We start from the raw sequence: 22,966 nt of genomic DNA, 5'->3' as shown, positions 1-22,966 counted from the left end.
GCGAGAATATCGAAGCAATGACCGAAACAAAACACGATTGGGACAGTTGGCCACAAACCCATTCCAAAAACATTGGAAGCAGGCACTGCGCCCTACCACCATCAGCAGTGTTGCAAGCCAATTTGATCCGAACCTATCCGACTCGACTTTTCTCCCGGTTCTTGCTGTGTAGTCACATCAAGACATAGCGTGCGAGTAGAAGGAAATGACCACAGATTTATTCTCTATGCTACAAAACATGCAGGTACTTACCAGACGGTCGATGTCTTCGAAAAACCATGCATTCCAACCTTCGATGATCACTTCTGGTTTCGTTTCCCCCTCAGGGTACAACTGCACACAAAAGCCATTAGGTAGTCAGTGTTACAATGCGGTCTTCTCGCACTTAAGGAGGACAGTGACACTTAAAAATATCTGCAGCATCTCTGAAATGTTAACAGAAATGCTTAGCATGTTGCATACAGTGCATACACTATCATTTGAAGGTAATTTTAAAAGGATGCAACTGGACTAGTGAAAACACCACAGAGGTTAAAGCATCTGCTTGTTATGACAACAGACCCCGCACTGGTTCTGAAGAACTATTCCTGAACCACACTTCCAATTAGCATCTGAGATCAAAAGTACTTTAGCCACTTCAGCACAATAGATTCAGGCCATAAAACGCCTAACTTCATTGTTCATGCAGAAAGCCATAAAGAAACTAAATTTTCAAGTTCTGGTTGTTTTGTCCGTGAACGCGGGCTGCTTGTTGCCTTGGTTACATCTTCTTAGGAGTCAAAAATGTACCGACACCGTCTGACACTTTTCCAGAAGAATCCGGCACCTTTAGTAATTCACTCAATCCTGGCTGAAAATTCAGCCATACTGCAAACTTTCAGGCTTGTGTGCACTGCCAAGCCTGCTATAGCTCCAAAATTTGGTGCCCAAAAAGGAACTGCACACTTATAAGTGTTACACACTGGCAAACATAGAAGCACAAACACACATTCTAGATTTCATATTTGTTCAGCATGTCATGCTTAGCAAAATACAGTAATATAATTAAGAAATAAGAGAAGGCTAGGCTGCACAAACCACTAAATATTGTGTGAAAGCACATTTCCTGGCATCAAATTCTTTGTTGAGGACAATATTTTGAGCGAATTTCCCGCTTACGTACCAGCATGCACCATTTGAAGCCATGTGGCAATCGCCATAGAGTTTCATACAATAACTAGAGGGGAAACTGATGCTAGTGCCAACGCGAACTCCGAGACGGCGCTTACACTTCGATGAGAATGATGGGTAGTTCTGGAACCAGATTGCGTAGGATTGAAACGGGCCTAAGGCTGCGCAAATTGTCTTTTTTGTCAACGAAACTCTTATTGCGCAGTTCGCTGTTTGCAAAGTACACAGCAAACAAGAAAGTTAGTGACCAAAAACAGGTTTTGTGCGAAATAAAACGGCTCATTTAAATAGAAAGAAAACGCGGAGTCCAGGAGGTGTGCAAAGTACATTTGCCATTTGCCGCCAACTACAGCGGGATGCGGACTTTTTCGAAAACTGTTGCAAAAGTTTCGCCGCTTGTAGTTTTTAATATTAAGACAAGCTTTCTGCTCCCAAAAAAGAAACCGATTACTTTTTGGCGAAGTTATTCTAGCCTGAATTAGTGGCATTCATGAAGCAGCGTTCCTATCAGCCTGCCGCTTGCACGAGAGGTGTGGCTGTTCCAAGCAATTCGCAACCGTCATCAGCTTCGAAAATACATTGCTTTGCCAAATGAGCAGCACCGCAACTCCTAATTCACAGACAACTTCGCCGCACACGGCACTGTCATTTGTGTTTTCGTGCTCACTGTGCCGGCAATGAACTGATAACCCACCCGATTCGCAACTCTGGTTACAAAACATTCCACTCAGGGTGGCGTCAGTGCGTGTGCACCATTTAGCTCAAGGAGAAACATATTTTTGAAAGCTTCTTCCAACATAGGCAAATGCGCTCATGCAAGTCCAAAATGAAAACAAAACCGGCTGCATGATTCAATCAATAATAACTTCTGCTAGCCATTGAGAGACAATACGAATCCAGAACTCCCACCACGCCCACCGCGGCGGACGATTGCAGCGGCAGATTCCTCTCTAGTTGTTATTGTATGAAACTCTACGGCAATCGCAATCACTTTGCACACCTTCGTCAGTTGATTCCCACTGCCTCCGTCAGTGGGCTATCGTTCGAGTGCTTGGTGCGTCGAATATTTTCTTTAGACATTGTACACGATGATCTAGATTCCCTTCCCACACTTATCTCAAACATAAGGCTGCAGACACCGTCGCACAAAGGAGGCAAGGTGGCAGCCCCTGTAGCAATGCGTTCTACACAGACAACACCCTGCTCACAGCAAACAACCAGCCAGTGTGGCACAGTTGGAAAGGCATCTGCTTCATAACTAAGACAACCCTGGTTCAATGCCGCGTCTGGCAGCATTTTTTTTCTCTCACTAGCTGAGAAGAGGCTTCACACAAAAAAAGGCAAAATCCGGGTGGTCCCACTTAGGTATAAGAAAACAGCTGCGTGGATTAGGGAACAGACTTGTGCGGAAAACATTCTAGCTCAAATTAAGCGAAGAAAATGGACATCAGTGGGTCACGTCATGCGCGTGAGGGACAACAGGTGGACCGTCCAATTCTTTTTTTAACATAGTACAGTTGAACCCCTTTATAAGAGACACGTACCGAGGAGCAGTTTCTGTCTCTTATACGAGATGTCTCTTATAAGCAGGGAACCATGTTTTCACTTACTAATCAGACCCTAGGTCAATGTGGGCACCGTATGACTAAACTAAGCTCAAAAGAACGCTACAGCATGTTGCAAGAGATTCATTCTAACTTACGCTTGGCCCCCAGAATTTATGAAACAGTTCTCAATCTTTGTTTGCCTCATGACTGTATTTACACTGTTTTTTACAACCGATTCTACAAGCTTTCTTTCCTTTCACTGTTTGTGGAAGATGAATCGTAGATGTTGAGTTCACAAGCCTGATGAATAGCCAGAGCGCACAGCTTCTTCCGCTGTGTGCTCAGGCTATTCATTACGCTTGCAGGACTCAACATCTGTGATGCTTCTTGATTGGGAGCTACGCAAGTGGGAGAGCCCGCATGTGCACAGTAAGCTTGAACCACTTCTGTAAGTTGCATTTCCATTGGCAAGGCTTCTCATCGTCATTTCATAGCTGACTGAACCACTGTGTGTTTGCTGAAGTTACGATAAATAGCGACTGCAGGCGTCTGTCGTCCACCTGTGTTTCCACAATGGAAGCAACTGCAATTAGTGACTGGTGGCACTGCCTCTGAAGTTAAAATGTCTGTTACAAGCGAGATTGTTGATTAAAGTTCAAGGATGACTTGTCTCTTATAACCAACTTCCTACATCCATGTCTCTTATAACGAGGTTCAACTGTAATTGCAAATAGACTGCAAACGCAATAAGGGTCAGCCAAGGACTCGATAGAGGAATGAACAAAGGAATTTTGGGGGGGGGGGGAACAATGGACTCAGCTAGCACACGACAGATGTGGCTTGGAGATCTTCAGAAGAGGCCTTTGTCCTGCAGTGGACACAACCAAGTTGACGACGATGACAACTGCCTTCCCACTTTTTAAAAAATAGTCACTATTCAATTCCGTATTTGAAGTTATCCCCGCCCCCCTGAATGCAACTATGGTATTAAATTCCGCCTTTTATGACACCTTTGAGATTGGTGCAGAACTCACCTCCTGGAGCATGGGAATGACCGGTGGCTTGCATTGCTGTAGGTAGTACAGTGTCATGAGGATGTACGCATACGAGGACAGGCTTCCCCGCGAGGCATCACATATGTCGCACGTCTGGAAAGGCGTTCGCATTTGTAAGCCCCTGTTACGCACAGCTTACCTCGTCAGCCTTCAGTCACGCCACAAAACACCAGTGCACAAACAGAAAAATTAGTTATCACGTTGCCAAGAAGCGCACTCATCTCAAGCTTTCCCAATTTCAATTCACACGAAGAAACGTTAAAGCCATGCGTCGTGTACGACATTTAGATTTACTTTAGATTTACCACACGAGACCAGAAAAAACAGTAGAGAAATTACAAAATGCACAATGCATCTCCACTGACAGTACTGTGCAACAAAATATCCTCATAAGTGAGGCCAAAGATGTTTATCTGAGGGTAACTAATGCTTATCCCCAGCACATTTGACACCAAAATTTTCCATGCATTACATTCAGACCTAACATTTTGACAGCCGTGTGTCCCTCGGGGGTGCTTACCTTTGCAAAATGCTTGAGGGTGTAGCCCAGTTCACGAACTCGGTTGTCAATTTCGCTGTAAGTCTTCAGAAGTCGCGTGTTGTGCTGTGCCTGTAAACAAGGAATGAAAAACAAAGGGAAAAAAATGAAGGGGGCTCACAGTGACATGCAAAACTTGAAGGCAGCAAAGGCGTCAGCAACCTTCGTGACCTTCAGGACCATCAAAACGGTATACGTCCGCGATTGCAGTCAGTTTGCTTCTTCTTTGCTGCTGCAATGACCTTTACTCCACCCTTGTTGCCATAAGTATGAGCTTCCTTCATTTCATTGTAAGGTATAATCATTGGACATTAACGTGTGTACATACACTAAAGCTTTTTTTTTTCCCAATCTTGGCCAATCTCCCTAAGCGGGCATGTTTGTCTTGACAAGCATGTGCCAGGGATGCTGGGCAGTCGCCGTGAGGCATGCACACGCGAGCACTTGGCATTTTCTTGTCGTTTTTTTTAACTGCCAGGGGGTTGCCATGCAGCATTTTCTGGGTATTTTTAGCTGCGGACATGAAACTCGCACGATCTGCTAAACATCGGCGGGTTTTCCTGGCCACCGGTAGGCCTCCACTAGAACTCAATGCATCAGCGTACCCCTTATAATGCCATTGCCCGAAGCACAACACCGTTCATAGTGCGGTTTTTTGGCGGGTCCACTGATCGATCGATGTGCACAGCTGGGGCATTGTTGTAGGGTCGCAAAAAAGAAATAAAGAAGATGGATTCACCCACCTGACATAACCCGTGCTCCCTTCTCTCCTCTAACTAAGACACACAAAATAAAAAAATAGGCACCCTTTCCTTTAGTTGCCATGTTACATTCACACTTGCATGATAACCACAACTGACCTTGCTGTCGGCACACTTCTGAAAATAGCGTCTCTCCCCTGTACTCCTCTCCCTCGAACGCGGGCGGTGTGTATAAGCGGCAGAGCGCGCGTTCGGAATTCAGTCAAGGGCGTCTTTGCTTGACTTTCGCTTGACTTGACGCTTTGCTTGACGGCACCAAGCAATAAAGACAGACTTTAACTTTACACTCCTTGCCTTCGCTTCTCCTTCATTCAATAAATAAGAATAATAAAGACGAAATAACAATTAAGCATTCCCAAACCATACCCAATTACGCAAAATTCACGCGATACCCCCACCACTCTGCGGCGCATTTACTCGAGTTCCCCCCGTGGGAAGATGCGGGCGGGTTTTTTTTTTTTACCATATTTGCACCTGGCTTGTTTTTGTTACTGTAGAAAGTAATAGTTTCATGAAACATGGGGTATCCTCAACAAACAGGGTCACGTAAGACAATGTCGCTTACGCCAACTGGCCAGTGTGGTGTAAGACAACTCTAAAGCGGCGGACTGCTGTGCAGCTATAACAAGCATAGTGCACGCAGTACCAGCAACAGTACGCATCGGTACTTCTGCTAATGTGTGCTTTCGTAACTTCCACCGTTTATCCCCCCCATTCTTACGGCTATAAAAAGAATGTGCCCTAAATTTAAGCGCAAATAGCTCGTTCGGCAAGCTCATAAGCTCTGCCTAATTTGCATTCGCTTTCGCCGGCCTCCGCCAATCGCAGAGCTGGCTGGTATGACATCATAGGTGCTGTTGCGAGAAATGAGCTAGCGGGTCACATGGCCATTCCCTTTGTTCCTAATTATATAGCTTATCTGAGCGAAGTGTGTGTTTCTATGTATGATTCTAACGAGGCAATCTTTCAAATGGACCAAACTTGTGTTTTGTCTCCATGGCTCCTTTAAGGGGGGACGCGGGGATCAGATTTCGGAAAGTGACCAAAAAATCGTTTTTTCGGAACTCACATTTTCGGATTGCACGTTTTATATTCTATGCGTTCACAAAGTTTCCCCGCCGCAAACGATCGCGAAGTGCCAAAGAAAAATATTTATATCGGCTGAGGTGGCAAAATATTTCCTCAAAATGACGAAAACACGGCAATTTTCGCAGCGCTGTATCTCCGGAACGACGCTACCGGGCGCCGCCATCTTGGTCGCGTTAGATCGGCCGACTCTTTAACTTTCGTTTTCCGGTCGCTCCTTTTGTCATCGCTCGCTCACAAACGCACAAACGGCAGAAAGAGAAAGATAGTGAAACGAAGCAACCGATAGATGGTAACACGCGATTGGCTGTCCGGCCGCGTTTTTAGATACGGCTCTCCTGATTGGGCGCCGCCATGCCAGCAAAAACATGGCCGCCGGGCTGCTGCGCATTTTACGCGCACTGCGCTCCCGATGTTTTCAAGGTTTCCCGGTCGACTCGGTAGCAGTTTACTCGTTTTATCTGTTGCGGTACTGAACAGTGACATTACTGTTATCGCGGCGATAATGTTGAGATCGTGCGCCAGATAGGGAGGTGCGCGGCTCGAAAGACGCATCGAAAACGTGCCCGCGACGTCGCCGTGGTCTGTCCTTGAGTGGGAAGCGCGGTGCGTGCGCCTACGATTGCGGTTCGTGAAGCGAACTTTTGGACGCATTGTGAGCATTGCGATGTTATAAAAGGCTGAGTTATTGCTGTGTTGCACAGCGTGCTCGCGAGCTTCGGGAATGGAATGACCGACTCGCCAGAAGTTGCGGCGCGCGCTGCATTGGCGCGACGTGTTCGGGCAGCGGCCGATTGCGGGATCGGTTGCTATTGCACGCGAGTAATAATAATTGATGTACGGGAAGTGAAATTTAATGGGAAAAGCGAAGTTATCAACCATATCAAGGTTACCTAAATTACGATCGTGGGGAACGCGCGCGTAGGGGATTGTAGGGCGGGGGGGAGGGGGGGGGTGCAATGAACCGTCACCTAGCTTATTTGAGAAACTTTTGCCGTGGCTCTAAACTAGTTCGTACAACGAAGTCTGGAATTACAAAATAATATTTTGAGTGTTAAATTAGAAAAGACGCCGTAAGGGTGCAGCATTCACAATTCGATATTTTTATTGGGTTTTCTATTTTCGCAATGTTTGCAATTCTGTTGTCTATCTTGCAATGATTGATTCTCCTGAAGGTGAAGAGCATGGTATGCTAATAATAATCAATGTTGTAATTGTGTAAAAAATCTATACTCTGCTTTCAAATAGCTCATCTTATGCTTGTGATGCCCAGATATAATTTTTTGACACCGAACAGCCTCATGTACTAAGCTGTAGCTTTGGCAATGTTATGAAACCCAGAAATCTGCTGAAAGTCTGCTGGAATATTACTAATATAAAACGAAACCATGCCTTACTCTTCATTTTGGAGACAGTTATGCATTAGGCATACATCAAGTAAAGTTTAGGTACCCTAGTAGCCCATAGCAAACTTTGTGGTACACTAGGTGTAAAACTGGTGCTTCTGCCATCTGAAGGCCTGCACATGAAAACCTTCAATTGGCCAGGAAGGCCTCCCAGATGCACCAAATCAAAGGGCAAAGGTCTTTGAGGTTGTCCCCAAGCAAGGACAGCAAGGACTATGCTGCTGGTGCAGTTCGAAAAATCGTGAAGTCTTCGTAAACTTCAAGAGCCGTTTTCTCAAAAGTGCGTTTTACGAGTTCTTCGTTGCTCGTGGAAAGGATAGCATGGCAACCACTGGGCGGATTTCGACACTGTTTGTTTTATTTCAATCCTTGAAGAGTTCTGCAGGGTATGACATTCTCGGATTTTCATTTTAGGGCCTAGATATTTTTTTAAGTGACATTTACGGCCAAGTCAGCTGTATACTACTGGTTACAGGTGAAAATAATGTTTTCTGTAAAAAAAATGAAGGGTGTAAAAAAAATTCGAAGAATGTCATACCCTGTAGTGTTCTTTTGACTACAATTTAAAAGTATTCTGAACTTCCTACCATATGTCAATACCTTGCTAGGCTTTCCACGAGCGGACAACATGTACACCTCTGTAACACAAAAACTACTGAAGGTATCATTCTTAAATTTCAAAATTCACCATTTGGAGTGTTTTCCAATGTGCCTACCAAATTTCATTACTCTATGTCAAAAAATAAAAAAGTTTGCTCCGATCCCCACCTCCCCCCTTAAGGGGATAATCACATCATAGTTCTCACGTTCTGCATTCAATTTAACGTGCAGGCTAGAGCCACTAGATCAGGTTTCAGAGTATCAGCACTCTTTTTTTCTCACTGTTGTATGCCACTCACAGCGACTATTGTTCGAACTGCGTCACGTGACATTTGCTTACCCCGGAAGACCCATGGGTGCTGACATTTTGGTGTGCATCTGTGTTACCATGTGCGTGTTCTATAAACCGTGATTTTCGAAGCGCACTGCGGCAGTGTGACAGGTTGTGAGTGAGTTTTTAAGGCCCAGACTGAGTAGCGATGCCATGCTGTTCTGTACTGGGCTGTTCCAAACGGCTCGAAGGTGGAAAACGGCTGCTTTGCTTCTCGCTGGGAAAGAACGACAGTGGCCTAACATAGCCTACAGCCAGTAGAAAAGCATAGCTTATTTAGTGGTTCTCATGTAACCCACAGCCACTAAACCTACACCAGCGTAATCAAGCTTGACCCTGTCACACTGGCACGCTGTCTCAAAATCTCCAAAAAGTAAACACAGCTCTCATGGTCGCTAAGTGGCACCCAGACCAATTCCGCCCTGTCAGCTGCAATAGGGCACATAAAGCTGGCCACCCTGGCGTCAGGCACCAAAATGGCAGCCGCTGTGCGTCAGTGGCGTCACTCTTTAGTGTAGCTTATTTAGAGGCTCTAGTGCAGGCATTTCGTATGCACTAGTTCAAAAATTCGTGCAAAATTCCCCGCACTCCTCTGGCATACGGGTCAATGCGTGAGTCGCTTTGCAACATGCTTAACAGATGGTGCAGACAGCATGAATACTTGCTTCGCATTCAGGGCAGCAGGTGGCGTAGTAAGCATTAGAATTTCGCAACCCACAGCCGACAAAACGCTATACTAAACTTTGCCTCACGGTGTCATTGTATATTGCCACAAAAAAATTTAACACTTGGCGTACGCAAAGGCAGCACACTCTCTATTCGAGGGTATTGCGCCACAACACAGTGCAAGCACGTCGTCGTCAGCCATGCGTACCAGCGTGTTGTACAGGCTGATGTCGGCCTCCAATCCACTCGGCACGTGGAAAAACTTGACGATGGGAACCTTGGCTGTGGTGATGGCAATGATCTTGTCCAGGTCTGGGTGCTTGAACAACTTCCTCGCAAGCTGCTTGATCGTTTTGGCATGATTCAGGCCCTGCGAGGAGACGCGCGACACGGTCTCTCCCGTGCACACGAAGGACTACAAAAAACTAGTGTTCCCGAAGCCCGCTTACCTTGCCATCTTTGCTGTTGTCAAACGTCAGACAAATGTCGAGATCACTCCGTACCAAGCCAAAGCCATTGCAAGATGAGCCATACAGGGTCAGCTTGGCATCTGCATTCACAGGGAGATCACATCGCACGTCACGGAACTCTCTGTGGTGCCTCCAGTGTAATTCTGAGCGGCAAAGTTAACTCAAGTAATGCACTCGCAAGGCTGCTACAGTTTAACAAGAATTTGTCATCGTTCCTGTTAAGAAAGGACAAAACTAATGCGGTTTGTTCACCGGTGTACTGGACAAGCTAACGGTGAGAATATTACATCTACATTCGCCATTCCTTCGGTATTTTCATTCTAGGCATGGCGACCATCCCTGTTAATGTCTTCAAACCTTTTCATTGTCTTCCAAGAACAGACACTGCTGCCACAAGAGTCAGACTGGTACCCGTGATGTTTTAAGTGCACTTGGTGGATACTGTACACACGATGCCTGCTGAAAATGACCGCTAATAAGCGTGTAAGTTATGTCTTGACCACTACAAAAATGCCAAAGCAACTCCCTGCTACCTTGCAGTTTATTTGGCCAACATAACACATACATCTACACCTTTTTTTTTTCCATGACAGATCACATAGCATCATTCTGTGTACCGTATGTACTCTAACCTAAAGTGCCCTCGATTGTAATGCGCACCCGTTTTCACGGTCCAAAGAAGAAAAAAAAAAAAAAACGATATGTCCTCAATTGTAGCGTGCACTAGACTTCCATTATTTAATACAAAAATGCAACCTTTTCATACTTGGAACAAGCAAGGTTTATTTATTCCAAAGGTGGCACGAAATGAAATGTGCCAGCCATTGCCGGCAAGACAGTCACCACGATGACGGTCTGGGGCAGCGCCGTCACTGCCTTGGCAGCTGTCATTACGGGTCTCCGAGCCGCTTGCTGCTGCCGCACATAATCCACCAGCGGGTCTTCTATTTGGAGATATCGCCCCCTCTTTGGGCCACTGAACCCTTCCCGCGTCACCTTGCTTGCGAAAATTTTCTTTGTTCGCACCAGTCCCGCACACAAGTGTCCGGAACACTGAACGCACGTGACGCAGCCAGATTTCCATTGCTTTCTTCTTAAACGCAGCATCATGGTGAACTCGCCGTGTATTCGCAGTGGGAAATTCCATGGCGGAAAGAACAGAGGAACGCAAAAAAAGACTATGCAGACAACAAAGGCAAACATGCGCCGACAACAAAGCGCTGGCTACGCTACGCGTTCAGTGGTCAAGTGGCCATCTTGAAACGTCAATGGCAATTCGGCGCCGCAGTTTTGAGTCGTACTCGATTGTAACACGCATGTGATTTTGGTACCTACTTTTCCGGAAAAAAGGTGCGCGTTAGATTCGAGTAAATACGGTACTTCCTGGCCATCAAGGTGCCGACCTTGGCATCAAGGGGAGGGGGGTATTTGACAAGGAAACGAATGGTAACAATGTAATACCCCTGTCAAACGTGCCTATTTAAGTGCACTTACACGGAGTGCACTTGGATAAAATGTCATTCGGGAGCAGCTAAACGGCAAACGCGAATGACACTTTACAAGGAACGCACTTTAAGCTGAGTGTGGTCCCCAAACACACTTTACCGGGGCCAGCTCGCCGAGTGAGTAATCTCGTGAACAGAAGTCCGAAAATCGGAAAAATTAACGTAAAACCGCGGGCGTTTAGATGATAATAAGTAACGTTAAAAGTTAATTGTAGATATATTGCTTATTTACCTTTACAAAAATTGAAGCAGCGACGAAAAATAAGAAAATAACCTCTCCCTCAACAACGTGCCAGCGCCGCCTGGTGGGTGTTTTGCTCCATGGCAGCCGTTCTCTGCGGCGTTCTCGTAGGTGGTTTCTTGTGGCCCTGTGATTGTGTTCGTGTTTCAGCCTATTTCCGTTGTATTCAACGCTTTCAGATAATTTCCCCCGAACAATAATGCAGCTGTCATTCACTGCGCAGTGAATAACAGTGAAGATAAAAGCGCCGGTGTTCAGTCACCGTCCCGACTCTGTTTTTGTGGTCTTGTGCGATGCGCCGATTGCGATTTTAAACAATTCAAACACAACGAATTGTTTACAATATTCCTCACGTGATAAAGAGGGGGGATTTCAAGTAATTTTGCGTAATATTTACGCCGGCTATCGTCACTGACATCACGGCCAAGGGCACTTTATTTCGTCGTTTAGCAGCGCGCAGCCTAAGTGTCACTTGGGAAGCCCGAGTGCACTCGGCGGAAGTGCACTTAAATAGGCACGTTTGACAGGGGTATAAGTCGTCGTGTCCTCACCTCTATGCGACTCCTGGATGAAGGATTCCAGGTCATGCAGCACATTTTGGCGCTCGGTCTCTTCTTGTGGCTGCGGACAACAGGCCTCTGTAAGAAAAGATCGAGAAAGTCATTCGCATACTCACTAGGAATGAGTCACGAGAATACTGCAGGCCATCAATACACAAAATGCAGCAAAGATCCACAGGAGAAACAACTTGCTTCACTCGTACACTGCACTCCCAATGCGTTTGGTTGGCCACAGGCAACTTGGTCCTTTCGTTGCCCGAGTTACGCATTTTTGTTTTTCGCACTGCAGACAAAATACAAGCTTATTTTATTCAATAGATGTGGTGCTTTATAGTACCCACAGCTGTCGCCCGGCAGCAAGTTATGCGTTAATCACTGAATCAAATTAAATTTAAAATTTTGATTTTCCCACTAAATCGTGTGTTTCCCGACGTCTGCCATGACGTGACATGTACGGGTCTTCAAGCGAACTTCAAGTGTGCATTTCGGCCTGCAGCTGATTGCAGAGCCTTATTTACCATTAGTCCTCCTAGATGGCGCCACTATACTTCTCCGCATTACTGTCCGCCCTTGCTTTGTTTTTGACCGTATCTGCAAGTGGCTTGTTTTTGTTACAGTAGGTAGTAATCGTTTCGTGAAAATGGGGTATGTTCGATTAACAAGGTCTTGTAAGACAATGTCGCTGACGCCAATCGGCCAGTGTTGTGTGAGAAAACCCCAGAGCCCCAGACCGCTACGCATAACAAGCATAGTGCACGCAGTATCAACAGCAGTACGCACTGGTACATTAGGTTTTATGCATAAAAAGCATAGTGCACGCAGTATCAACAGTAGTACGCACTGGTACATTAGGTTTACATGTACTTTTGTAACTTCCATTGTTTCACACCCCCATTCGTACAGCTATAACATGAAGATGCATTACACTTGAGTGAAAATAGCTCGTTTTGCAAGCTTACAAGCCCCTGCCTAGTTTGCGTTTGTTTTTGCCGGCCTGAGCCAATCACGTGGCTGTGCATATGACGTCATATGTCCTAGTGCGGGAAATGAGCTAGCGAGTTGCATGGCCATTCCCTTTTTTTCCTAATTATATAGCTTATTTGAGCGAAGTTTACGTTAAAAGTGGTGTCAGTATGATTCTAACGGGACAATCTTTCGAATGAACCAAACTTCTGTTTTGTCTGCATGGCCCCTTTAAGGGGGGAGGCTACCCTTGGAGACTAAGTTTTTTGTTTCTCGAGATATCTGAATGAAATTTTCAGGGTATTGTTATAGCATCAACATTAGAAAAAGTGCAAAGTTTCATTGAGCTACGGAGGTTAGTTCTCAAGTTATGAGGGTATACCATGGTGGTTTGTATGGGCTTCTTATCCCAGTCCTGGAGAATTAGCCAAGCGTGCTGCGACTATGAAATTCATTATGGTTATTACTGAATATGTACCTGAGGGCAAGACAGAGCCCTTTTTTGAAATTTTTCACCAGAAAAATTTTAGCACAGCATTAAATTTAGTGTTGCTGATCAAACATGCAAACATGATTTTGTTTTAATTTTTTACAAAATCAAGAGAAAAAATTTCAAAAAACGAGCTCGTCTAGTTCTCAGAAATTTATTAAGGAACAGAATAAAAAAACGGGATGCAAATCTGACAAGTACTTCTTGAGATATCACTGGGATAAGCAGTCACAAAAGGGAAAAAGTTCATTTTGAGAAAACGGCCTTCAAAGTTTGTAGACACATTTTCACTTCTAAAATGACCCCGCGCATAGCTAGAGGTGTCTTGGCGCACTGTCTTCCTCCTCTGTCGCTTTTCCATCTTCTCCTGCTTTCGTTTCCTGGCCTTGTTCATGCGCAGGGCGTCTTTTTCAGCAGCTCGCTGGAGGGCTAGATGGCCTGGTGTGATGAGCCCCACAGACGCGGATATTTCTCGAGTAGCCCTGTAGCAGCCCGCATTGTACCTCAGCACGGCTTCATGCAGTGTTGTCTCAACAGCTATAAACGAAGCATGCTGCTCCTTGGGCATCAGGGAGCACAGGACTATTTGCATTTGCGCTAAGCAAAACTTCCCACCTTCACCTGTAGCGATAGCAGGTACAGGGTCGGGCTCCATGGCTTGGAACTTCCTCTGGGTCGCCGGCATAGCACCAAGTTCGTTTTGAACAGCAGCACATTGTCTGTTCGCTGCCTCGACCTCCTCGCATGTAAGGAAATGCGTCTCCAAGTGAACTGTACGCGACATGTTCCTGCTTGTCGAGGTTCATGCGAGACCAGAGACGGAGACCGCGGTCGCCGAGGTCGATGCACTCGAGACGCCAGACACACTCGCAGCATCGAAGTCTTCCACAGACAGGGCAGGAGATAAGTCGTTGGAAGCACTGACACCCTCATTAGCGGTGCTCTGCACCACCTTCTTCTTGGCCATGCGAAGAAGCTTCATGGAACGCTTCTGCGCACCGAACACATGCAGCGTTCTGAACTTCACTCCGTGCATCGTGTCCGATCACGTACACGATCTGGCAGGGTACTCCGAACTATTGAAGTACGTCAGCGATCGTAAGCACGGCAAAAAACCAAGTAGAATGAGCGTTCAAGCGAACGAAAAGGCGGTAAACAGTGAGACAGACTAACGAAGGAGCGGCGAAAAGCAGACGATGGCGCGGGTAATCTGGTGGATGCGAGGAGCGCAGGCCGCCGGCCGGGAAGAAGCGCACGTCATCACGCGCAGCAGCCAATAGCATTCGCGCGTCAGCTCGCTTGGCCAAGAGTGCGCGCACGGTCCAATCGTAGCTTCACACACGGGACGCGGGAAACTCGAAAGCGCTGCAAGTCCCCCAATCACAAGCTTATCACGCCTCGGCCGCCAGCAGTAATGGCGGGAAAAAAAAGCGCAAGAATTCACAAACAAAACAAGATAAAAATGGCGGCTCTACGGAAAGCGGCATGGCGGCTACGTTCGCGCGAAATTTGGGTCCGTTTCGCGTTTGCTCGCTCCTCGGGAGATGCCGCGGCTGGTTATATATCTGTTTTTTGACATTTTTATGATCAATTAGGAGCTGATAATTTCAGAACAGCTAGTTTATGACATATACAACCCAAATATATGGTTTTCCAAAAATCGCCTATTTAGCGATTTTTTGGTTTTCAAAGGCCGCGTCCCCCCTTAAAGGGACAGCCAAGACACATGCCAGTTGGGCACATTCTAAAGAGTTTCACACCGGAATGTCAACTCCGTTAACTGAAACTAAAACGCAGCCCGAGACTAAAACCTTTCCAGTGTGGGTGCAGCTCAACTCTCAATTTTTAACCAGCTGAATTTTGAATAATTCCCGAAGAAAAGCGCAAATGAGAGAAGCCAGCGCACAGAAGAAAAATGAACTCACTCATCACGTCTTGGCAGACGTCGTTGAGTATCTTGGTGAAGCTTCTGGTCATGTCGGGGAGCTTCTTCAATTCGGGAAGGCGCTGGTCCGGGCAGTCCTGTGTTGAAATTACTTTTGTAACCCTCCCCGCTCTTCTTAAATAATTAGAAGACAGAGACAGAGTGTAAATGTCTCTCTTCGAGGCAGAAAAAAACTGGGGCAAACCTCGTGCAGATGTCCGCTCTTCTGGCAGAAGGAACAGACCAGTGGAGGCACCTACAGATAACCAAAAAAGGAAGGCATTTGGACTCTTTATAATAAGTCTTTAGTAGTAGTAGTAGTAGTTTAATGAGCTGTAAAATTAGTACCAAGTGGTGCATCAAAGAACCGTTTCTCTAATTGCACTCACCAGGGTTCATAGTGTTGGAAAATATAAAGACTGCAGTTTTACGACCAGCACTGTTTTGTCTATTGTTCCTCCAGAAATGGCTAATTATCTCTAATTACCTTGGTAACTAATTGACTTACTCAAAAAATAATGACATATTTGAAATTAGTGGGGGGAAAGCAGCAAGACTGGCAAGTTTCACAGAGTTTACTTAGAAATCAAAAAAAGCTGTTTTAAGCGCAGTGTCCCCCCTTAAACAGACAACCACGCACGACCTTACACTACCACAACCCCTTGTGCTACCGAGTGGGCTGCACGCTTACCTTTCCGCAGGCGAGTGTCTTGCGGGTGAAGCTGTACCGGAAGTCGTCCACGCTGCAGAGCTCGAGGTCGTCCAAGAGCCTCTGAGGAATCGGCGGGCCCGGCTTGACAAACTGCTGGGGTGCGGGTGGAGGCGTTGCGGGAGGAGGAGGAGGAGGGGGAGGCTGTGGCGCCACCTGAGGGGGCGCCTCCTTCTTCTTGTGACCTTTGACCTTCACGGCCGGGTCCGGACCGAGGTCGAGGTTGCCGACGACCTTGGCGAACTCGTCGAACGTGATATCCGGGTCCTGCTCGTCTGTGTCGTGGGCCGGGTCTGATGAGCACGAGCTGGCATCGTCCTTGGCATCGTCCTCCTCCCTGGCCTCATCCTCGTCCTTTGCGTCATCCTCCCTCTCTTCGTCGTCGTCATCCTCGTCGGTCGCCCTCGCCCCAACCGAGCACTCGGACGCCTGGCGCTGCCTCTTGTCTTTGACCTGATTCGAGAGACAGAGAGGCATTTGAAAATAAAGCACACACATAGGAGAGGCCCCACGCGTACCATATTTTCGCGCGTATAACCCGCACCAAAAATGCGAAAAGTCCGTGGCAAAGTAGGGGTGCGGATAATACGCCTCGAGCTTCGCGATCGCTGCGCCGCCTGCCACCGCTTCTCCGCGGCGCTTACGGGAGCAGCGCTGCGTGGCTCATTGGGGCTCATGCGGGGTTTTGGTTCTCTTTTGCTTCGTTTTACCGCACCTAAAAGAACTTGTTATGGTGACATCCGTAAGCAAATGGTACGTTTAGGGGACTTTAAAAAACAGCTGTGTCTTGGTAGTGTGCTCGAATGCCAACAAAAGCTATCCGGGATGCGGTTCTGCGCGCTTCTAGGCCGCTCTTACGGGCGTCGGCGACGGCAGCAGCATATCACCACTGTCACCTCCTAATACGTCAGGCACAATTCATCCCGAAAACCAGTGTGGACTGGAACAGCCTTCCTGCCGCCATCGTTTCCACACGTGAACTGGAGAAATTCAAGTCAGCACTCCCGAATCATCTTTATTGATCCCTTCAATGTTTGTTGTGTACTCATTTTTTTTTACTTACCCCACTCCTCTCTGTAACGCCTGAACGGCCCTGACATTAAAATAAATGAAATGAAATGAAATGACATGAAATTCTGTTGTCGCCTCGCTTATACCTGATGCTGGCACATTGAGAGGCTGGTTTCGTTTTGCAGCGTGGACAACGAATGCGGCTTTGTTTCGAATGTATACGTCGTACAAAAACATCTTTCGGGGATGTGATTACTCAACACCTGGAAATAATTTGCCCCTTTTATTGGAATGTCAAGTATATTCCACGCGAAAATATTAAGTATATTTCAAGGCTGTGGTTCGTTAAATATGTGCCCACTCATGCCTTATAGCAAGGACAAATTAAAAAGGTAATGAGATAACGGAAAAAAAATGATCTGTCAAGTCTGGAAGAAACAGAACGGCTCGTACGGGAATGAAAAAAAAAACAGTGCAGCTTCTGAAATGCTAAAAACGTTTGTCGAAACTTAAGTAACGTCGTGGTCATTACACAACTAGATGCGAAATGCACTGATATTTCGCAAGAGATGGGGGGGGGGGGACGCTTAACTGCCGTTGTACACAAATTCAGAGCGAAATCAAGGAATGGACGTTTCAGTAATCACACACACAAGCTGCGCGTTCAATTTCCTTTAGTTTTTCGACTTCAACGGACAGCTCATCACTCGGTGGATACGTTTTTTGAAGTAGAGGGCAGGGAGTTCACAATCATAAAAGATGTCGCTGGAACAGTTGTGGTATTTAATAAATCCATCTGATTTAGGTTTGTGCTAGTTTCGGCTGGCTCCCTGTGTAATGTTTCGAAGACGCGTTTAGTCGCGAACGCGCCGCCGCGCTGGTCGCGAAGGATATCTGTAGCAGATGATGAATGTTTGCGAGCGCTCACCTCAGGACTAGACAATTCTTTGCCGAGTGCGGACCCCCTGATATACTTTTGTATTATTTACCGTACTTCGTTTGTAGAACATTCGTGCAATTCATGCCACCTTGTTTGTCCAAGGTAGTGATAACTATCCGAGGTATTATATTAGCAATCGTAACTGGCGTGCTGTCAGGTATGAGTGCCCCGCTGGGATATATAAGCGCACAAAACCAATTTACATCATGGTGTACAGGCATCGCATGACCATCTGCTGCTTACGGAGACACTGTTAGTAAATTTCAGGGCAGTGGAATTACAATGAGTTCCATGCATATGTCGGCTTCGCGACATAGGTCTGTGACACACACCTGGCGCTCATACAGACCGAATGTACCACAATAAGATCGCACCAGAAACGATTACGCTCTCGCAAATACACTACATTTGCAAACAGAGCGATTTCTCCACAGTAATCCGTGTTTCGACCGCGTGAAAACGGTAAATCTCAATCTCAAACGTGCCCCAAAAGCAGCGGCGACAGTGCGGAGCGCGACGGCAACTCCCGCGGCTAGTTTCGAAACGGGCCGCTAGGGGGATTTCAGTGGCGCCCCTACAGGCAGCGCTCGAGGCGTATACGCGGGGTTTTTCGTTTAGTGCAGCTTCACGGCAATGCTCATTGTGCCGTGAAGCTGCACTGTGCACTGTGCTGTGAAGATGACCTCGTGTACAACAGTGAGGACTGCGGCTCAAGTGATAGCTCTAGCGAAAACAGTGACACTGAGGGAATTGCGACTTTCGCTTTGCAGTCAGTGTATTCTATTCTACTCGTTAAATAAATGCTTTTTTGTCTTCATAGTAGGTGATGTGTTGCTTGAGCAGTAGCTTTGGTGCAGCCTTTCCTGTATCAAATGTGCGGGCAATACGCGAGGATTTTTTTTTTTTTCCCCTTTCCGGTGGGCTAAAGGTTGGGGTGCGGATTATATGCACGAGCGGGGTTATACACGCGAAAATACGGTAATCACAGTTTCCAAATTCCTGTTCGCACTTTGCCAGTGACAGTCACTTACGAATGACTGCGCCGATATGTTGCACAATCTGTTTTTGCGCAGCATGGATGTCTAAGCTTGCAGTGTGAGAAATCAAATCTACGCATTGGCTGCACCAGGTTGTGAAGAAATGCATGTTCTGTGAAGTTTGGGAGAACACAGAATTGTTTCGAGAACACCGAAAATACGAGTCCCTATAAAATGTATTGAAAAGAGTCCCGGGCCATCTCCACTAACGGGAAACCTAGGGAGGGGAGAAGCATGCAGGGCATAAGTTTATTCTTGGCGCCTTGCCGCTTTTGCCCATGGAGATGAAATCGTCGGGGAGTAAAGGCATACAGATTCGCTGTAAAAGTCTCGTCTTTGAAGCACGAAGCGTTCTAGCGCGAGGAATTGGAAAAGGAGTGTCCCGGTGTGTTCTTTTAGCACACGCTTTTGCCTGCGGAAATGAAATGTTCTACCGTGAGGTGTTGGAACGAGCGTCCATGTGTTTTAGTACCACGACTACATGAAATGACAACGACGACAGGAGACGTCGACAGCCTGAGCCCCTGAGGGATTCGCCCCTAAAAGATGGCGGATGGGCAGGCTCTCTGCCATCGCTCTGCTCCCCAGAGAAGTTGCCCGCCTGCCAAAGAGGCTGCCGGGAGATATCGACAACAATGCATGATTTGGAGACGAAGTGCGGCCCGTCACGAGCCGACCAGTAAAGAGGGCCGGCCGCACCACAGCGACTCTCAATGGTACTCCCAATACTCGGCTGTTAGAAGGGCCGTTTTCACTAACAGGCGTGCAAAACAAGGCCACTGGTAGGCAGCTGCTTTTTCTAGGATACACAAGAAAGCAGCACACCCGTGGAAAATAGACCAAAAAAGTGGAAGCAGGAACACCCAGCAAAGCAAAGCATGTCTTTACTGTAGAAAAAAGAAAATGTAATGTCCTATTAGGAGGGTACACCTGAACCCTCAAGCAACCCAAGCACCAAGTTTTCTCAACACATACCGTATTTGCATGATTCTAACGCACACCTTTTTTTGCTGCAAGTAGCTTTAAAATTTCCGTACGCGTTACAATCAGGCTCAATACTTAAATCGGCTTTCAATGTTGCCCACTTTTGTTTTAATGCCAGCAGGAGCTGGTTAAGTAGGTTTATGATCACAAGGAGCTTTGCTGCCACAGTTGCAAAGTCAAATAAAATGTCTTATGTCAGATACGTAGCATCGTGTTGTACACCTGTGTGGCAGAATCAGGTTCAAATTATGTTTTCAAATTTTCATAAGTAAACTTACCTCTCCATTACAATTGGGGGTGCATTACAATTGTGCAAATATGCCAATACCTAAACCTTGCCTGGCTGATATTTATTGTAATACAGCCAAACCCAACGATAACGAAATCCCACGACTACAAAATTCCCTCTGCAAAGAAATATTTACAGATCCCTGGTGAACGTCCTTAGAAGCCCATGTATTTCACATCTCTCGGCAACTAGATGTTTTTGAACAGAGATCCCGCATTAACAAAATTTGCTGCAGGTCCGGCCAGCATGTTGCCTACCTATTTGCGGCTAACAGTGTCCAAAAAGTGCTCTAATGTATTTTTGCAGGCTCAAACTGTGTATCTTGTGCCACAGCGCGCTGACATGGCCGCCACCATATTTGTTTACAGGGTGATCGGCATGCTTTCTGTCAATTCTAGGTGCTAAGTATTCCAAGCACTGTACTGACAATAACGTGCCTCTGGCCGCCCTATATCAGAAGCTTTTATGACTACAAGATAAGGCAGCCATCATTGCCCAAATCAGAAGAAGGGAGGATAGCGCAGACGGGTTTGGAACTGCATTCTCACTCTCTACCATTTTGAAAAACAAGGCTGCCACTCTTAGCACAAAACAAAAGTGACGGCTGTGGCCTATCGGACTTCGACAAGGCAGTGCTCACGTGGTTTTGTGAACAGCAGTGGAACACTGAGGTGACACTAGCTGGAAAAGTTCATAAAAACAAAAACAAACAAAAAGACAAATTGGACTTCGCTGCATGCTCGGGCATGCTCGGTGCTGAGGACCAAGATGAAAAACATGCAGAGAAAATGTGTGTGGTGACTTGGATGCGTTCGACACAATTCAGTCATTCTTAAACACGCATGATGACTACAAATGAACCTCTTCCTTTAGTGTGAGAGCTGAGCTGTGAAGCTGCTGCAAGCTAAGGCTCGAAAAAAAGACTTTCGAAAGTAAATATTCGGTTTGCGGGCAATTTTCCTGTCATTTATGTTTATTCTCACAGCAACGAAATTCTTGCAAAAGCGAATATTTTTGCTCTTCTTGGCAATTTAACTATTTATATATTTGGGGTTTGATTGTACAATGTGCGGTTGTTGACACGAGGCCAATAAAAAAAATGAAACGAAAACCGCACCGGCAAGTACTCTGCAAAGCCGCATCTTTCACAGATTTGCAGCACGCACTGCGACTGATACTCGCAACTGAATCTAGTACAACTTTCTGTTGGGCTAGTTGGTCACGTTCTCCCAGTGTAAAGTGGGGTCAAAAGAAAAAAAAAAAGAATGGACAAGTGGACAATCGGAAGTCCTGCCTTTCGCTCATTTATATGTTTGCGTTTTCTTTTGGTTGCACTTTGGTAACTGGACCTAGTTTGACATTTTATTTCCACCCAGAGAAAGAGAAATAGGAGGAAAGGGAGAAGCACCTTATTGAGCGTTCTGCAGTCGAAGGGGCTGTAGTGGCCCCCAGCTTGTGTCGAGTGGCGACTGCAGTAGCGCTATTGACCAGGGCGGTCACTAAGTGCATTTTTCATGAGGTTGGTCTTACGACCACCCACGTCTTACGATGGATCACCCTGGTCCCGGCGTATTTCCCCATAGAAACAATGCATTAAAAACCCCCGACGATACAATGCTCCGGTGCACACGGCCCGCTTCATACGACGGACTCTGGAGGGGATAAACCGGTGTTTGTCCCATATATTACACCACCTCGCTGCCTCATCCCGATGTTTCTTTGTTTCTAACCCCATTTGATGCTGCATGATGTGCAAAGGTGCGCAGGCGGGCCGTACCATCCGCTGAACCCACGCGAGCAAGCAGGCGGGCATTAACCTTCGACGGCCCCATGGGGCAGCAGAACGCCTTCGCACCAATCACGAGACTCAAAGTCCAGGTGGCTGGCGGACCACGAATTTGAACCCCTTACTCAGCCGACAAACGTGAAATCACATACAACACAACTGCACACCCAGATTCCTCGCCCGCTTGATCCAAGTTTCTTTCTGTTACAACACTCTCTCTCACCCTCTCTCTGCTCTCTGCTTATCAGTGTCTTTTAAAGCTGCGTTGTTGCTCCGGTCCTTGCTTTCCCGCCTTTTTTTCGTCACCCGCCTTGTCCTATCATTCGTTTTGCTTGGCCTTCGCAGTTTTACACTCTCGCCTTTTTCCCCTCTCAATTTGCTTGGCCAGCTTATCTCGCGTACGTGCGGCACAGAGCTGCGGGCTAGTGCCGGCATGGGGGGGTCACGTGGCGCGCGGCACAAGGCTGGTGGGCTAGCGCAGACTTTGTGGAGAGGAGGGTGGCGCAAAATATGCTTTTTTTTTTTGTCAACTTGGGATTTCGGATAAAGTTTTGCAAATTACGAGAGAACGCGCTAGCTCACTCGTCACTTCTTGGCCCACCTTAGCCACCTTAGTTCTTAGCCCACCTGTCGCATGAGACCGTCTATTAGGCCAGCATTTACCCGTACCCAGATAATAGGACACACAGGTCATACAACACTTTTGCGCGGTCCCTTGAAAGTCGCATTATTGGGGTTCCACTGTATATCTGTGCCCTACCAAGAGAAAATTTTCCTGAAGTGTCCACTATCCCTTAGCAACCGAGCAGTAGTGTTGGCATTTCCTGAGCGTGCTTTCCACCGGGTTTTTGAGGTAGGGCCACGAGGCATCAGCGTTTGCAGGACCCCACTTGGTGT

The 22,966-nt window shown here is 46.7% G+C and overlaps 1 protein-coding gene across 4 annotated transcripts in view; it reads right to left on the bottom strand.

Annotated features, from left to right (window-relative positions):
- LOC144163372 (terminal uridylyltransferase 7-like) overlaps window positions 1–22,966 on the bottom strand; it is a 63,926-nt gene that overhangs the window by 18,683 nt on the left and 22,277 nt on the right. For all 4 annotated transcript variants that reach the window (XM_077694332.1, XM_077694331.1, XM_077694333.1 and 1 more), the window contains 9 exons: window positions 16,005–16,475; window positions 15,519–15,569; window positions 15,315–15,411; window positions 11,928–12,014; window positions 9,610–9,710; window positions 9,369–9,530; window positions 4,293–4,382; window positions 3,752–3,865; window positions 253–333 (listed from right to left, as the gene is read on the bottom strand). In XM_077694332.1, the coding sequence (XP_077550458.1) occupies window positions 253–333; window positions 3,752–3,865; window positions 4,293–4,382; window positions 9,369–9,530; window positions 9,610–9,710; window positions 11,928–12,014; window positions 15,315–15,411; window positions 15,519–15,569; window positions 16,005–16,475 (1,254 nt within the window). The remainder of the gene's footprint in view (window positions 1–252; window positions 334–3,751; window positions 3,866–4,292; window positions 4,383–9,368; window positions 9,531–9,609; window positions 9,711–11,927; window positions 12,015–15,314; window positions 15,412–15,518; window positions 15,570–16,004; window positions 16,476–22,966) is intronic.

Source organism: Haemaphysalis longicornis, unplaced genomic scaffold, assembly GCF_048455015.1.
Source record: "Haemaphysalis longicornis isolate Haplotype H1 unplaced genomic scaffold, Haemaphysalis longicornis Haplotype H1 scaffold_12, whole genome shotgun sequence".
NCBI lineage: Eukaryota > Metazoa > Arthropoda > Arachnida > Ixodida > Ixodidae > Haemaphysalis > Haemaphysalis longicornis.
The sequence above is the reverse complement of the archived record's forward strand: the minus strand, read 5'-3'. Positions and strand labels throughout refer to the sequence as shown.